Source organism: Chroicocephalus ridibundus, chromosome 2 (assembly GCF_963924245.1).
Source record: "Chroicocephalus ridibundus chromosome 2, bChrRid1.1, whole genome shotgun sequence".
Taxonomy (NCBI): domain Eukaryota; kingdom Metazoa; phylum Chordata; class Aves; order Charadriiformes; family Laridae; genus Chroicocephalus; species Chroicocephalus ridibundus.
In genome coordinates this window covers 31,983,577-32,002,248 of record NC_086285.1, presented here as the reverse complement: position 1 = coordinate 32,002,248, position 18,672 = coordinate 31,983,577, and the positions used below count along the sequence as shown (strand labels likewise).

General features: G+C 36.6%; 1 protein-coding gene across 8 annotated transcripts in view; it reads left to right on the top strand.

The window, feature by feature from the left end:
• Positions 1-18,672, top strand: part of DGKB (diacylglycerol kinase beta) — a 379,831-nt gene that overhangs the window by 88,527 nt on the left and 272,632 nt on the right. For 6 of the 8 annotated variants that reach the window (XM_063324934.1, XM_063324933.1, XM_063324935.1 and 3 more), the window contains exon 4: positions 1,977-1,997. The exons of the other annotated variants lie outside the window; for them this stretch is intronic. In XM_063324934.1, the coding sequence (XP_063181004.1) occupies positions 1,977-1,997 (21 nt within the window). The remainder of the gene's footprint in view (positions 1-1,976; positions 1,998-18,672) is intronic. 8 annotated transcript variants of the gene reach the window in all.

The following is an 18,672-nucleotide window of genomic DNA, read 5'->3' as shown; positions in this document are numbered from 1 at the left end:
GATAACTCTTTCGGTGAAGAATTGTTTCCTAATAGGCAATCTAAACCTCCCCTGGCACAACTTGAGGTAGTTTCCTCTTGTTCTATCGCTCGTCACTTGGGAGAAGAGACTGACCCCCACCTTGCTACAACCTCCTTTCAGGTAGTTGTAGAGAGCGATAAGGTCTCCCCTCAGCCTCCTTTTCTCCAGGCTGAACAACCCCAGTTCCTTCAGCTGCTCCTCATAAGACTTCTGCTCTGGACCCTTCACCAGGTTTGTTGCTCTTCTTTGGACATGGTCTAGAATCTCAATGTCTTTCTTGTAGTGAGGGGCCCAAAACCAAACACAGTATTCGAGGTGCAGCCTCACCAGTGCTGAGTACAGGCGGATAATCCCTTCCCTAGTCTTGCTGGCCATACTATTGCCGATAGAGGCCAGGATGCTGTTGGCCTTCTTGTCCACCTGGGCACACTGCTGGCTTATATTTGGCCAGCTGTCGACCACCCCCCCCCAAGTTTGTTTCTGCTGGGCAGCTTTTCAGCTACCCTTCCTCAAGCCTGTAGCACTGCATGGGATTGTTGTGACCCAAGTGCGGGACCTGGCATTTGGCCTTGTTGAATCTCATACCATTGATCCAGCCTGTCCAGATGCCTCTGTAGAGCCTTTATACCCTCAAGCAGATTGACGCTCCCGCCCAACTTGGTGTCATCTGCAAACTTACTTGATCCCCTTGTCCAGATCATTGATAAAGATATTAAACAAAACTGGCCCCAGTACTGAGCCCTGGTGAACACCACTTGTGATCAGCTGCCAACTGGATTTAACTCCATTCATCACAACTCTTTGGGCCTGGCCCTCCAGCCATGTTTTTACCCAGCAAAGACTACGCCCGTCCAAACCATAAGCAACGAGTTTCTCCAGGAGAATGCTATGGCAAATGATGTCAAGGGCTTTAATAAAGTCCAGGTAAACAACATCTACAGCCTTTCCCTCATCCACTAAGCAGGTCACATTGTCATGTCAAGTTAGTCAAGCAGGACCTGCCTTTCATAAACCTGTGCTGACCGCGCCTAATTGCCTGGTTGTCCTATACGTTCCATGTGATGGCTTTCAAGATGATTTGCTCCATAACTTTCCACAGCACTGAAGTCAAACTGACAGGTCTGTAGTTCCCTGGATCCTCCTTGCAGCCTTGTAGGTGGGCATCATATTAGTTAACCTACAGTCAGATGGGACCCTCCCCAGTTAGCCAAGACTCCTGATAAATGATGGGAAGTGGCTCAGTGAGCGCTTCCACCAGTTTTCTCAGTACTCTTGGGTGGATCTCATCTGGCCCCATAGACTTTTGTGTGTCTAAGTGGTGTAGCAGGTTGCTAACCATTTCCCTGTGGATTTTTGGGGCTTCATTCAGCTCCCCGTCTTTGTCTTCCAGTTCAGGGGACTGGGTACCCCGAGAACAACTGGTCTTACTGTTAAAGACTGAGGCAAAGATGATGTTAAGTACCTCAGCCTTTTCCTCAGCCTTTGTCACTATGTTTCACCCCACATCCAATAAAGGATGGAGATACGTCTTAGTCCTCCTTTTGTTGTTAATGTATTTATGGAATTTATCATGGTATTCACTTCCGATTAAGTTGTTTCATTAACAACTGTTCTTGGCAACAAGTAAATTTTTTTTTTTTTTTTTTTTTTTTTAAAGTACACAGGGGTGAAAGACAAACATTGTATTTGCTTTTTTTCCCCTTGGTTATCTGTCATTGCATGTTTAAAAATAAATTGCTTGCACTCCCTAATCAAGACTAGAATACTGACTTAGAACCATTTTCTTGACATATGTGCTAATGCAAGAAAATGGGATATTCTATCGAATGTCTTAAACCTGTTCATCTACATCACTAACCTTTCAGCAAAAATAGTTTTACTATAAAAGCAGAGCCTGAGTGTTACGACACTGCACTAATATATGTATGTTCTTTCTTTCTTTGCATGCATTACAGAAACAAGATATACTTAATCAAGTAAGTAATCTTAATTTGATTTTTTTTTTTCCTTTTGTTATGCAGAGGAGCAGTATCTTTTATTTTGTAGCCTTCCATTGAGATGACACTTATTAACTAATACTGCATGTGGCTATTCTTGTCGGATAATAGACAAATATTTAAAGCTGAGAGCAAAGTACACTCTCTTTCTGCTGGCAGATTTTTTCACTAGGTGATTTTCATTTCTGTCATTCATAGTACATAATTTTGCTATCATTAATTGAGAGGAATATGAAAAATTAGTTAAGAGCAAGTAATTAACTTGTTCCATACTTGTCACAGAAATTTCTGCTTACTGGTGAGATCTCATAATGGTTTGTATTATTCTGAAATGACAATGACACATCTTAGAAACAGTATTAAATACTGTTTCTGTAGCCATATAATACCATTTATATACAGCAGGCTTAACTTTGCAGATTTTTTTAATTTGAATAAGGCTTATAGTATGCTTTAAGCGATTGTGACTCTACAGCAATTGCAAGAGAAATGGTTAAAGAGCTGATCATGAACCCAAGACTGCTTCTGAGAAGCTTCAGTAGCATAAAACCAGGTATAAAAATGCAATGAAAAAAAAAAAGTTAGGGAAGAAAGACTAATCAAATGAACTATTTTTTAAATGACCTAGTTATTCTTCCTTTGTAGCACGGGGGAGTTTAAAAAGCCCCTGCTCAGCTCTTCTGGGAAGAGGCAGACGGAACATGAGAACAATGAGAAAGTCAAGAGATTTAAAGGATTAGTTTTGTAGGAACCCCTCACTTTCTGGGGTCAAAGGCCAGTTGAGCTTTTGGAGGTATGATACTGAGAGCAGTACTCCCCATTCACAAAAGGACTGAGTTTTTTTCAGATGAACAACATTACTTTTTTAGTAAGCTAACAGAGTTGCTGCAATGGGTCCTGATAGAGAAGGTATTTAGGTTAAAGCAGTGTATCTAGGACCAGTTTTGGGACTAATCTTATTAGTATTTTTGCTAATAACCTTGTCAAAAGTAGGAAATCAATAATAATAGATTCAACTCAGTAAGCCAAATTTGTAAATTGTTGCTAAAATGGAGAAAAATCTGAATATTATACAGGAAAAGCTTGATGACATTACGGACTGTAGTAAATGGAAATGGAATGAAATGCGCTGGTGCAGAGTACGTTGTAGCGTACCCTGGGATTAGTGCCATCATTAGATAAATTGCTGTGTGTGGTAGTTGATCACAAGATGATTGCAAAGCATCATTGTGGTTTGGTCACGAAGAAGAGAAATATATTACTGGGACATTGTAATAGTATTCCTGGCCATTGTGGTCTGAGAATAAGACAAGGCTTGTAAGAAAAAGCAGTGTCTTAGGCCTATTTACATGAGTGGAAAATTATTTAGGATTTTAAGTGCACAGAAATATGGATTCTAAGAAGGATTTTTGTGCCATTTCCCTCGGCTACATTCTTTGATCTGACAGAAGATACTAATTTACTGTAAAAATTATAATATTATTATAATATATAAAGTGAAGTATTACTGCTATAGATATAAAGATTTAATTTTGTATAAAAAGGTACTACAGAAACCACATCTTTCTGCTTTTGACCAAATGATGGGACAAAGTGAACTCAAATTGGAACTAATTAACAGAAGGGTTAGTTGGATGTGGAGAATTGTAACATATCTATTATGTAGGAGAAGCCTGTCCCTTACATGTAAGTAACTGAGGACTAAGAAAGGATGTTGTATCTTTCTAGCTACAAAAGAGAAAAATTTAGTAACTTGTATCACCAGCAGAAAACTCTGCCCTTCAGAAACTGGGCACTCAGTGTTTTTCTGGCTCTCTGGGCAGAATTTCTAGGGAAACAGCTTCCTGGATATCTAGAGAGTTGGGAAGCCTGCCAGGCAGAGATGCTGGCAGTATGGCTGTAAGCCTGCCTTCTGTGGAAAGTGTTGAGGGCACCGAGGTGTAAAATGTTTCAGGTAGTCAATTTCTGCTGCAAAACTCTTCTGTTTTGAACATTGTTTATGATCTTTAGTGGTCCCTCTGTCTCCTTTTCTCAGTCTGTGCTAACATCTCTCCCTCCTTGCTATCTTTCTTTCCTTTTGATATTTCCACTCTCTGCCTTAAGATCACATTTTTATCCTTTTTTTTCCTCTACTTTTTTGCATTGTACAGTACCTTATGTTTTAGTTTTATGAGCCTCATACTGCTTTCATTTACAAGTTACCTGATTAATTTCCATAGTTTGTTAAATGGTGAACTCAAGGACTATTTTCCTGAACTGATGTGCACAAGATACTGTTTTAAAGTATTTTAAAATAAAAAGAGGTTTTGGTTTTTTTTTGTTTATTAGGGTACCAACATCAGTATTTAGGTAGTATTTAGATTCAGGCCAGAGGGACCATTCTATTTCAAAGAATATGCTGCTTTAAGCTACACAATTTTAAAGGAAAACCAACCAAATAAAAGTGGACGGTCACACTCGTGTCTGTTTTATTTTTAACATATTTCATTTGAAGAGTGACAGACTACTCTGACAACATTTCAGCTGCTCTAATATAATGAAAACACTATAAACATGGTACTAATTATGGTACTAAGCTATAAAGTATGAAAAATGCTATCCTTGTATTTTCGTTTTAATTTGAAATATCAGCTAAGTTGTTCTTTTCTTAAAGTGAAGTAAACATGAAAATAAATTAATTTTGAAAGGATACATCTAGTGTATTTCTCGAGTTTTACATTGCCATTAGTGAATATTTAAAATTGATGCATTTCAACTCAAGTGTACATGCGATGGTGCGATATTTATGCAAAATCATGGGTTACAACTTTTTATTCTACTAGTCATTGGTAATAGATTTCATAATATTTAACTACTAAGATGTGCTTAGCATCAATGGAAAAGTATCTTTCTGTGTTTTTTAATGATGGTAATTTTAATTCCTTCATTTGAAGAGTGACAGACTACTCTGACAACATTTCAGCTGCTCTAACATCATGAAAACACTGTAAACAAGGTACCAATTATGGTACTGAGCTGTAAAGCATGAATGTGCCTTCATTTGGTCACTATATGTCTGAATTAATGCTGCGAAAGAAATAGCAAAGGAGAGGTATTTGGCTAATAGGTATTTGAACTCTGCAAAACAGAACCAAATAAAGACATTTTCTTAAGAGAACAGCATTCAATGTTTAAATTCTGTTTGATTTATAACAGTGAGAATTCTGAAGCCATCAATTGAGTGCTGTGTTGGTGCTATAGCGTATTTCAGTTTACATCCTATTTGTAACTGTTGGGTAATAAAGAACTATGTGGTGCTTTTAAACAGTTCAACAGGTGTTTATGTCACCTGGTCAGAGACAGGGCAGGTCTGTTTTATTTGCCTACAAAGGATATTGTCTAGAAATTGCAGGCAATGATGAGGATCTAGAACAGCCTAATTGTCGTTAGTTTCTGGTTTATATCTCTAAACACATTTAGCTTACTGTAGGTTTACGCAGGCTGCATTGGCAAAGACAAGTTAAAGTGCTTTATCCAGAGTATTTAATTATGACTGGGTTTGTTGTTGGTTGTTGTTTTTTTTTTTTTTCTTTTTTGGTTTTCATTCTGAAGAACAGTATATTGTGGTTTGGTTTTATGGTGATGGCTGCAGTTACAATTGATTCACCTACACGGTGGCATCTAGATACTGTATATGAAAATGCATGGAGAAACAAAATGTAGAAAAAATACTTTTAATAATAATTTGTTGCAGGAATTAGTCAACAAATGGAAATGCCTTGAAGTCCCCTTGTGCAATACAGGCACTATTGCTAGCAGTGGCCTGTAAGCATATATAATTGAGCAGATGACACACACTGCTCATATATTTTTATCACTTTCTAAGCTATAGTTTTAAAGTCTGGTGAGGAAAAACTCAAACTTAGTTCAGTCAGCACAGCTACACTTTCCTGAAAACTGTAAATTTACTTAGTGCAAAGTGGGTGCAAATTGTTGCCAAGTGTAATGGGACATTTTCAACCTTCTATTGGTGTAAGTGACTATTCCAAGTGAAAGACACAGTTAGTCAGGCTCAAATTGTGTTAAATCTCTGCAAAGAGTTCACTCATGAATTTAAACACTTACGAAAGTTTGTCAATTTGTAGGCGTCAAAGCTTTTTTTTTTTGGGGGGGGGGGGAGGATGAACAGTGACTGTTCACATCACATCTTCACATATTATTTTTCTTACTAAAAGTGTTGTAGCAAATATTTTTAATAAACGTAGCTGAAATAATTTCCACTAAAGTTTGCAATGAACAGAGAAGATCATTACAGTTAAAGATTGTGCGAATGCTACTAATATATAATGCATGTAGAAAAATAATTCTTAATATTAGCCACATTATGAAAATGACAATTCAGTCATGTTTGTCTGTAAGTAGATTTTTGCAGAATCTTCACAAAATCTTCAGATAAATTGTTTGATTCAACCAGAACTTTTTGTCATAACGGATTTTTTTCAGGGATTCATTGATTTTGCTATTTTATTTGGTTTTAGTCTGCAACATGCCACCTACACGATTTTTCCTAATTTCTGTAGCAATTGTAATTTTTGGATGACCAATTCTTCTGGGACAGAATGCAAGCTATCTACTCTTAAATTTGCTTAGTATATAATAATTTATGGATATTTTTTCTTTATTGGTAATACATTAAAATAGGCCCTGGGTCATAATCTGCTACAAGAGCCTTCTAAAAGTATGTGCCTTATCACTCTTTCTTCTTAACCCCCCGCCCCCCCCCACCTATATATAGTAAATATAGCATGTTTAGTAAATTTATGTATTAAATATATGTAATTATGTGTGTAGTACTTAAGGATATACAAACTTACACACATCTATAATCATGTACTAAAGAAAACCTACTGGTAGTAAGGTGTTGGGTTTTTTTCTTACCTGGATATAAGACTGGGATGAGACTGCGGTGGTTGATAAATGCGTTCCAGATTTATTTTAGTAGTTAGCATAAATTTATTTTAATAATATGAGGATGTAGTACAGCGTTATGCTTAAAAATCTAGTTATTTCATAAAAGTTGAATCTTCCTATTTCCATTTTGGATGTTTTTTTAAGTTTACTTCTTTGAAGACACGTGCTAGCTGAGGGAAAATTCTGGCAGTTATATATGTCTGTAGTATTGATAATATCCAAATATTATTTGGCCATATGGAATATTTGGTAGGAGCAGCCTGTGACAGCATGTGATTTTTTTAAAATTTCTTTTTTCTGTAAACTTTCACCTCAGTAGATGAGAATTTGCGTGCTGCTTTATCTAAGAAATAATTTTATTTGGTTACCAGAACTTTCAAAACGAATTATGTAAAAAATGTAGTAAATCAAATGCTAAGACCAGAAAATGCTAAGGACTTTCAGCTTAAACGAAACTTCAGCCTGGTGCACAAAGGCAATCTGCATGAGGAATTCCAAATTTAATTTGAGTTTCTGCCATGTAAACATTAGACATACATTTTAAAAAACCAAAAATTTATGTACTCTCATGTAATTCATTATTTTCTAGCTTATTAACCCTCTATATGGTCTCTGTTCGTTTTTTTTTTTCACTTATTTTGGCAAAAGTCAGATTTTGAAACATTATCAGAATCAATGAAATCTTCAAAACTTGGACTTTTGCTGGGGGTGCTTTAGCATTGCTTTTCGTAGCTAATCATATAATTCTCACTAAAGGACCAGCATTTGTGTGTGGTTGTTATCATAGCATTATGCATGAATCAAGGCCCTGTAACACCTACTCCTTTTTCAACACCTTATTTTTCAGATATTGGGTCAATATAAATTGTTTAAAAAGAAATAATAAATTAGGGGGACCTACCCACGAACAAAAATAACCCAGAGCTATTACTGTCAGTAGATTAAAGCTGATTATACTCTACATCTTTGGCAACATTTGGAGATCAGGCAACATAATTTAAAAAGTAATTAATTGAAAATTACATTTCAACATAATTCTCTTTCCATTATCTCTGAAATGTTCTCTTTAATAGGTGACTTCATGGAAGTCTGCTGGAATGAACAATTTCTCTTCTCCCTGCACCCCCGCCCCCAAGTCTGTTTTTCAGGATGATGGAAACAGTGGCTTATGTTGAAATATTTTGTACAAATTTAAAAGAAGAAAAAGAGCAAAGAGAATGTGGTCTTTTAAAAGAATTTATGGGTAGAGATTAATTTCAAACACTAGATTGTGTCTTGTTCCCATTTATGTGTGGGGAGTAATAAAAGGAGTTATTCTACCCCTCCCCGCCCTGACCCATCCACAATGGCAACTCTTGTGTCAAAGAGACTATTAATAAGTTGCTTTTTTGTGTCTTGTGAGGAGAAAGAAAGTGGAGTGATGCAGCTTCTCTTCCTTCCTTCTGTATGTCACCCAGCAGAGCTGGTTGTTGTATTTACACCGGCTAGGAAAATATAAGAGGCAGTTAAAATCATAGAATCATGGTTGGAAAGGACCTTTGAGATCATCGAGTCCAACCCCCCCCCCCACACACACACAAACACAAACCCCAACAACCTACAATCTCTGCCACTAGAGCATGCCCTGAAGTGCCACATCTAGACATTTCTTAAACACCTCTAGGGATGGTGACTCAACCACCTCCCTGGGCAGGCTGTTCCAGTGCCTGACCACTCTTTCAGTAAAGTCATTCTTCCTAATATCTAATCTAAACCTCCCCTGCCGCAACTTCAGACCATTTCCTCTGGTCCTGTCATTATTCACCTGGGAGAAGAGGCCAACACCCACCTCTCTACGACCTCCTTTCAGGCAGTTGTAGAGGGCAATGAGGTCTCCCCTCAGCCTCCTTTTCTCCAAGCTAAACATGCCCAGCTCCCTCAGCCTCTCCTCATATGACCTGGTCTCCAGACCCCTCACCAGCTTGGTAGCTCTCCTCTGGACACGCTCCAGCACTTCTGTGTCCCTCTTGAAGACCACTTCTGTTGCAGTTTGGTGTTAGGGTAGATCTTGAGTCAAAAGCTGTCAATTTTTTCTGACTAAATTATTCGTTCTCTTCATATGTCTTAATATGGTAGGAATTAAAATATTACATAGCATAGTTAAAACCTCTGAATAATTTTCTTTATAATACAATAAAGGATGCAAAATTTGCATTACTTGTATATATCCTATTTTTCACTGAGAAACCATGTTTTGCGTATCCTCAGTATCAGGATATACTGAATTGTGATGTCTGTACCATGTAGTGTTCTGTGTATATTGACACAGAACATAGGCATAAATGCATAAATCTTCACAATATGCATACTTGTTTTTTTCTTGATCTTACATTTCTACGTACCATCAGTAAAGCAGAAGAGCAAATTATAAAATTGCACAGCTTAACTGCAGTAGGAGAAAGGAAGAAGTCAAAAGCTGTATAGTATTTCCTTTTTTTTTCCACTAGTTCCCCACTTCTCCGCCCCCTGCATCAGTTCTGCTCTGTGAGATGGAGGAACAAGGGATGAGTTCCTGGCTTGCCTTACCTATAATCACATTCTTAGTTGGGGACACTCCAGCCTGAAATGAATAATTTAAGGAATATCAGCTTCTGCTTAGCACGGGGAGGGGGGAAGCTTAATCAGTGTGGGGGATCCAATAGTTGTATGAATGTGTCATAAAAGGCCAGTGAAAATTACTGACAGCGTGTCAAATTGTAGGCTTATAGCTTCCTCTGTGTTCTTGGTTATGATTCCTATGGGTCTCGTGCAAATGATTGATTCCTCAGCTCCCACGAATGCAGATTTTCACTACAAAACAGATAAATTGTGGGAAATGTTGTGACATCACCAATTTTGAGACAGTAGAAAGCAGCATTGTTGTATACAACCAGTCACTTGAGATCAGTCCTATTCAATACGTAGTGGAGGATGAGCAGAGCACAGTACATTTGCTCTGGATTGTGCGAGGACAGGTTTCTGTTCTCTGCAAAGACACTGGAATTCATAGAGGTGATCCTGTGCCTTCAGTTAGCCATGATAGATCTTTTCAGGCAGAGTTTACAACCTACTAACCTGGCAATGCGGATGGAGTTCAGCCTCTTTCTCTCTGGCATACGAGGTGTTAGAAGCCATTCAGCTGTCTGGACAGAAGCTGGTATTTTAAGGCACCTCCATAGGTTGTAGCCATAATCACAAGATCAGAGACGTGAGCAGGCCCTGTATTTTTAGTTGAGTATTGGTCTATATATGTCTGATGCAAAATTAGAAGGCGCCTGAAACTGTGTTATTTTGCCAAGCATAGTCATAGCTGCTACTTGGAAACCAGTCCTTCAGTTCCTGGTTTTCCTGGGATTTAGAGTCTCCCTCTATGAACTAGCACTAAATTAGCGTAATGTACTTATCAGTGAGTGCTTGAGAAGAAACAGAATTCTTATCATAGTAATGGGAGATTTTTTTTAAGCATATTAAGCATAGACTGACCTCCATTTCTTTTTCCTTGGAGTCCCACGTATTCTGGGAATCTGTGATTCAAAAGAAACTGAAGAGTGGGAAGTAAGAGCTCCGCTTTATGCCACTGGTGTAGAGTAGAAAGAGAAGTAAGATATATGCATTCTTTAGTGGTATTAGTAAGGTAAAAATCTTCTTATCATGTATGTATGAGATACATGGGAAAACTGCAAAGAAATGTGCATACAATCCTGGTAGCACCATGGAAAATAGGGGTCACTTCATTGTCAGTTTTGTAGTATTTTGTGCGGTAACAGGAGAATAAAATTCCAGACTCCTTTGTTAAATGTGAATGAAGTGAGATTTTTAGTGCCTATAAAAATCTGAAACTAATTTTAATATTTTTGTTTCTTCAGAGTTGATAATTCTTTAGTCAATGTGATCATTGTCATCCTGGAAACTCTCTTGAAAAATATAGTTTATCCTGAAAACTGTAATCTATTTATCTTGTCAGTTGCCAGGACTTTGATCTCTTTGTGACTTTAAAATCTTTGCAGTCAAGATTCCTTGGTAATATTTTTTTCTAGTTCAATGATTGTCATTTGTGTTTATATGTCTTTTTATGTGTGCTTACTGTTCTGTCATCAGATTTCCTGTGGTATGTTCAACAGGATACACTAGTGATCGGATTCCTAAGGTGGAGAAGGAGAATAAAAGCCCAGGCTGAAGAATCTTCTACAGAATTGGCTTTTTAAATGTGTTATGATAGAAAAATAGGAAAACATCTCAGAATGCTTGGTCAAAGCCATTAAGGAGTTACCCAGGAGCTTTTAGCAGCTGGGGAAGAGGGAAATACAGTGTCCTAGGGAGGGAATTTCTTTTAGATCTTGCCTCAGTTCTTCCACTGAGTGCAGATTATTCCTTATAACTCAAAAAAAACCCCCCTCCTGCTGTCTGCTCCTTCACCATTTTTCTAAATAGTGTCTGGCAGCTGCTGCAAGTAGGTTGCCTTTAGATGTGGTTGAAATCTCTCAAGAGTCCAAATCTGGGGTCTACAGCTCATTTCCAGCCTTCCTTCCCACCCCATAGACACTTACCCAGTGATGCCTCCTTGGCTGCTACCAGAATGGAGGAAAAGAATTAAGAAGCCGAGATGCAGTGGAGAACAGAGGTGCTGACAAGTCTGAAAGAAGGATTTTCACCGCTGTTTCCCCCTGTGCGTGCCTGGCTCAGGTGTTACCTCCCCGCATACTCCAGTCTGTCCATAAATGGCATCATCTCTCTCTCTCTTTCCAGATTTTTAGTTTAGACAAAATAGGTGCTATACGGTATTACCTTTTGCAGCTGCCACTTTTTATATCCATATAGCTAGTGTTGCTTTAGTTTTATATTCTTATATTTTACAATATCTGTCAGACATTGTAACTGAGTTCCTTGAGTGACTATTTTTGTTATCTTTTCCCAATATTATTATTAGGATAATTATTGGCCTAATTATTTTTTTTATCCTGGTTCTTAAATGACTATTTGAGGGAAGGAATTTTCTTCAAATTAATTTTGAACTGGCAGTGCAAAGCCTAAATTTTGTGTTTGTAACTTGGTGTAAAGTGAAGGATGCCATAAGCTTCAGAAAAATTTCCACCATAAAGCATTGGTTGGGTTTGGGTTCTTTAACAAGACAGATTCTGCTGAAACTGAAGATCTGGGCAAATCTGGCTATATCTGGCAAATCTGTCTCCAAACCAACACATTCTATGATTCTATATTTGCTTAGTCAGACATCACAACAGGAATGTTCTCACAGTACCTGGAAATAAGACAGATTAGTCTGTCTTATTTCACTGTTGTAAAAACTGCTTCTGCTATTCTTAAACATAGGAAAGTAATAGCGAGTTGTTTGTACTGACAGAACTTTTTGTATGTAACCTGTTTATGGCATTAACATTAAAAAAAGCCTGTTAAGTGTTTTGAACTAATGCATATTTGCAAAAATTAATTGTAAAATATATGCAGCATATGAGATGACATTTTATAGTTCGAGAGGCACTGAATGGCCTCTCTGAAAAATCTGTAATTGTTGTTTGCTGCTTCTTTTAATAAATAATACTATATATAATAGTATATATACATGAATATTTATTTTTATATATGCAATACATATTTTTTTCTGTTTCTTTTAGCATAGGCTTAGATCCAAAATGGATTACTTCCTCTCTGAGTGAAGTTAGCACCCACCTCTAGTATAAAAAAGTTGTCTCAGGCATTTTTTTATAAAATTTACCTAAGCACCTTAAATTCTTCCATATGTACAGAAGTACTGCCTTAACTGCTGAAACATTTTGATATCTGTTTTGATGCAGCCCCTGACCAGCCTGACATGTTAAACATGTTCAGATCACCTCTTCATTCAAAGGACTATTTCAGTAATTTGTTCAGTAACATTTTTACAAGTAAATGTTTAGTCACTTTTTTGATGTAGATATGGTAACCTCTTTTTCCCCAATGAATCTTTAGCTCTTTTCTGATTTTTGGATACTCTCTAGAGAATGAGATACAAGTTAGAATTTCCGCAGGCAAACAAAGGAATTCTGCCAAGGTAGCCCCCACTGGGAAGGTGTTTTTAACAGAAGATTTTTTTTTTTTCCAAAAGGTGGGAAAATATGTCACTTTTTCTGTGCTTTCAGAAGGAAATCGTGGTCTCCATTGCACTTGGCGCACAGTGCCTTTTTTTTTAGATGGAGTTTCCTTTTTGTGAACATGTATAGTGAGACCTAATAACACAGATTTATGTACCCTAATGGTATTAGATGTGAGGCAAATGATGAAATCTTCAATCCAGTGAAGATTGTAACATTTTTGTTCATGTTCAGAAACAAGTCTGTGGACACCTTAGGAAGGTAAAGTAAAAAACCTAAAGGCTTTATCAAGTATAAGTGCTTTATAGATGAGTAGTGCTTGAGAGAGTCCTTCAAGCTCCCAATATGAATAAAGGTATCAATATAATACTGATGTCCAGCTTTAGGCATCTTCTTTCCTCTTCTGAACTGACCCATATTGTTCTCACTAGTCTCACTAGACCGTAATTAGCTGCTTGGTTTTACAGTTATGAAACCAAATAAGAGGTTTCTTAGTCTGCACAGCATTGTGAAGTAGAAGTCATTCCATATCACAGCGTATTAATGAATAGGCACAGTTAATAAAGACATAGGTGACACCTTAGGATTCCTTTCTCTAAATCTGTTGTGTTACATAGTTGGATGGAGCGGGGCAAATCCAGAATGTGCTTTCTGTGGTCGGTCAATGAATTAGAACTCATTATAAGCTTTTGTCTGTTTCTTCTTTTTCAGTTCATTGTGTGGATCTGTATGGGAGGAGCTTACAGAAAAAGAATACTTATGGATTAAATTCTTGTTGGTAGTTTAGTGCTGAGATTAATTTTGAAATTTTGTGGATGGTTAATTAAATGTTACAAATTTTCCCTGACAATTTAACATGCAAAAAAAAAATGCATATTTTTAATTTTCCTCTGCATTGAGTCATAGTGAGTCCACTTTCATGTTTGCTTTCAGAAAAGCTAAAAAATGTTTAATGCTTGACACATTTTATTTGCTAAAAAGAATTTAAAAGTTAAAACTGTGCAGTTTTGCCTCAGCCTTCTGTTCTCCTTTCCTTTTCTCCACAGTGGATACATACCTCTTTTTTTTTTTTTTTTTAATTTCAGGTAACTGGAAACATTGATAAAATCTATAAATGGGAAATGACAGTAATAAGAACTGCTTCTAAAAATAGTCATAAAAGTAATTTTATATGGTTTAAATTGGCTGAAACGCGATGGTGTTTTTGAATGTGTATTTCTCTGGGTTTATATCAAACCTTTTCATTATCAAATGAAGTTTTATTACCCAATAATACAGAAGATTATAAAAGTTTATAAATTCTTATTTTGTCAATTTATTTTTGTAAGACATAAGAAAAGGAGCTCCAGTAAACTTGCTGAACCAGTTGTTGCTTAACATATAAAAAGAGAAATCCATTTATGTATGGTTAATATAAAAACACCTACCTTTCTGTGACCTGCAGGCAAAGATTTTGGTACCTTTTTTATTTGAATCAAAGATAAAACAGCGCAGATTTTTATTCCTTTTTTCCCCCTCTCTCAGAAGATTTAGGCCAAATGATTGGAAAGTTCTTTCATGTTCCTCTGAATCACTATTGGCTGCTTCAACTATGTCCTTATATATCTCCCTGTTAACATTGAAAATTTTCCTGAGATCACTAAACTTGTGATCATAATCTCTTTATGCCCTCATAATCTCTTGTGAAATGGAATTAATTCATGTGCCAGGTTAATTGTAGTCAATTTGGTACTACATTCTCTCACGCTCTCATCCCCTCACTTGGGAAACATCATAGAAATGCCTCCTGAAATTCTAAATCCTTCTTTCTCAGGTTCATTTGAATTCAACTGGAACTTCTGGAAGCCAAGCAACTGTTGAAAATTAAGCAATTAGCCTGCATGCTTAGGAAAACAACATCCACCATTATGGCTTATATATTATTCTGATATTATTGAACTGAACTGTTTAATTAATTCTTGTGAATTCAGTAACAGAAATAAATTATTTTCAAACTATACCAAAATTTTTTGAACTTTTCATCTGAGAAATTCTGATATGACAGTGATATTTAAAAGAAAGATATTTTGGTTTACATAGCAGAGTGAGCATATCCATGTTAATGTGGAAAATTAATGTCCTCTGCTTTCGTTTTTTATGTCTTTTTGGTTACCAAAATATTGTGTGTTTCATTTGAAAAGTATCTGGGGCTGAGGGGAAATGCTAGAAATCAGAGGAAGGGTAGTTACTTACTGAAGCATTTTTATATTTTAGAACAGTAAAGTTCCATGAGGAAAAAAAGAAAAGTACTGTATAACTGTGGAATAGAGAAGTGCTCATAATATTGTATGTTGTTCTCCCGTGAAAGTAATTTCAAATTAAGCTGAGCAAATTTTTTGCATCTTTAAGTGTTCTGTTCTAAATGAACCATACTCAATACTAAAACCTCTACTTGATGGTAATACTCTAACACCTATAAGTCTTCTACAATGGTCCTCACAGTATTTCTTTTAAGAAATTATTCAGTTTTTCCACAGTTATGTAATGGCTTATGTATATTACAATGAGAGATGATAGAGAACGCGCTGAAAGTAATTTGATGCAAGCTTTTCTTTGAAAGCTCACCCCTTTTTCATTGGAAAAACTAGATGGATGCTAAACTACTCCTGGATCTGCTGTAGTATAGCTCAGTTCTGTTATTTGCTTTTATACATTTACAAAAACAAATTTCCTGAAATGACTGCATTACTTTAGAGCTCAGTTCTAATAGGATAATATACACCAAGGATGTTATGTCCTCTAGAAAATGTTTTTCTGCTATGGGAGTATTAGCATCATGGATTTTGTGGGTTTTTTCATGTAGACAAGGCTCTATGCTTGGATCTCCATTAGAGGCAGGACTCTTGTTGCACATTCTTTTGATACAGCATGTGGTTTTGCATCTGCATTTGTGGCTATTATAAACATTTCTGATCTGTATTCACGTCACTTACAAGCTCCTAACTAACTTTCTGCATCATTTGAAAGCGTTTGGATGTGCAACACCTGAACTCTGGTTATATGAATGTTGCTGCTTCCCTGGGGGAGCACAGGTCACAGAGCATGTTAGAGCAGAGGGTAAAGCGCTTTCAGCTGAAGAAATCTGACTGCAGAACAACCACCCAATTTCTTTTTTTCTTTGCTGAGCACCCTAATCAGTGGCAGTCAGGGTGTCAAATATAATAAATGGACATGGCAGCCAAGTCATGTGTTACTTTGACATCAGTTGACTTTCCTGGCAGAAAATGTAAGACAGTTTGGAACACTTGTTTTGGAGGACACTGGGGTAAATGATAATCTGACCATCTTTAGAAAATATTTAAAAGTTTGAACATCTTTGAGAAAGAGAGTCTTCAGGAAGAAAGACACATGTAATTTTAACCTTATTTATTAATCCAAGTCTATAACCAGACATAATTCTGAGCCCATACATGGGAAAAAATGTAGCATTAGGGATTTAGTTCTTGCTGGCAGCCTGGTGCCAATCTCATTTAGGCAGCAGTTTAAAAATCTCGAGGAATACTTTTAGCAGTATATACATAAAACCCACAGACAAGGTAAATAAAAAAAAGCTTTATGTATACAGAGATATTTCACATGTCTATCCATAAACCTTAACTTAAATGGGATTATAATTTGTTTGTCTACTTTCCTTTTTCACTTGGGTATTCTTTGTATGTAATTTAATGAAATAGCTAAGACGTGTTTCATTAATGAACAATCTAACAAAGCAATTTCACATTGTTAAAGTCAGTTGCTTTAGCGATTAATGTATTTGTTATGCTTGTAGATAAAAAATAAATGTTTATATAGTGTAAACTAATGACCTGTTTACTTGGATGCTGATACAAATCCTTTTGCCATTGTGGTTTCATAGTTTATAAACAGTGAATTAGATGTCAGTGACTCTATTAGTGAGGAAAAACGTAATGTTTGTAACATGAGTGAAATAGTGTATGATATCCCAAAATAGAAGAGAGTGGCTGAAACTCTGTGATGAGACAAAGATAGTGAGTCCATGTCCAAGTTTATCATTTTTGTTTTATGCCCAGCTTGACTCTTGTGGAGGCTTTTTTTTTTTTTGTCTCTGCTATTTTTATGTTTGCTAGGTAAATTTTTTATTGTTTTCACTGAGTTTCCTTCTCAAATGAGGTGTTCTGGATTAGAAGCTCACCATAGATACCCTCTCTCGAAGCTTGTATTCCTAATAATAATGACTTGCACAAGATCAGTCCAATTTTGCAATCTGTGTTTTTGGTCCCTTGTAAAGACAGTGATACACATTTAAAACATTACCCTGAGGCAGTTAGGTCTTGACCTTAATGGAAAACACCTTGTTTCATGTGGACATAAAATATCTACATCTCCTAAATATTAAAAAAAAAAAAAAAAAAAAAAAGGCAGGGGGAGAGAAAGTCCTGCTCCAAAGTGTTGAAATGATATTGAAGTCATTGTAAAAATTATTTATACTGTGACTCAGATTCCAAAGTCACTGAGGCACTTTGAAAATTTAGTTTCAATTTTCTTTTTCTGGAATGGTTTCAAGCTGGTTTCTTTCTAGTCTTTTCCCTCTTAATGCTGCATTCACTATGCTGAACTAAAGGAGTTACATAGGAGTTTCCTATGGAGAAATGGAGTCTTCCTGAAGCATGGGGAAGTTTCTCCAACTCAATTTTGTGGTATAATGTGGCTTTAACCCTTAATTATTTAATGGTGAAAAGTTGTTGTCGTGTTTGATCTAGAAACAAAGACAGAAACTCAATGTTTTTCAGATTAATGATTGACAAGCTGTTTTAAAATCAAATACGGAACAGAGCAGCATCGTTGATAAGTACACAGCTGTGTCACAGTTATTTCTGAGATAAAACTGAAATTGTTTTAAGCTCTCTTAATATGTTTCAGGACACCTTTACCTTTAGTGGTTCTGTATTAGCAGGATAAAATGGGATCATAATGCTTTAAATTGCTGTCACCTCATCACAGTCTACGCCTTCTTCAAGGAGGGCAAGAGAGGGGGAGATGCTGATCTCCTCTCTCTGGTGACCACTGATAAGACATGAGGAAATGGAATGAAGCTGCATCAGGGAAGTTCAGATCAGACATTAGGAAAAGTTTCTTCACTGAGAGGGTGGTTGGTCACTATAACGGGCTCCCCAGGGAAGTGGTCATGGGCACCAAGCCTGTCAGAGTCCAAGGAACGTCTTGATGATGCTCTTAGTCATATGGTTTAGTTTTGGGTAGTCCTGTGAGGAGGAAGGAGTTGGACTCGATCCTTATGGGTCCCTTCCAACTTCAGATATTCTATGATTCATTTTATTACTTAAAGCAAACAATGTTGTCTTACCAGGAAAAATCATCAATGAAGTTTCATTAATCAACTCTTACCTTGCTGGCAAAAGCAAAACCACATTAAACTGTGGCAAATGTTTCAAATCAGCAACTTATTTTTCCCTGTTAAGTAATGTTGGGTGTTTCAGTTATCTCATTTGACTATTAGAACCTATTCAAGGCAGGGTTCTGTCCAATTTCTCTTGGACAAATAACAACAAAACGTGTTGACACTTAGGGAAAGGCAGGAGGCC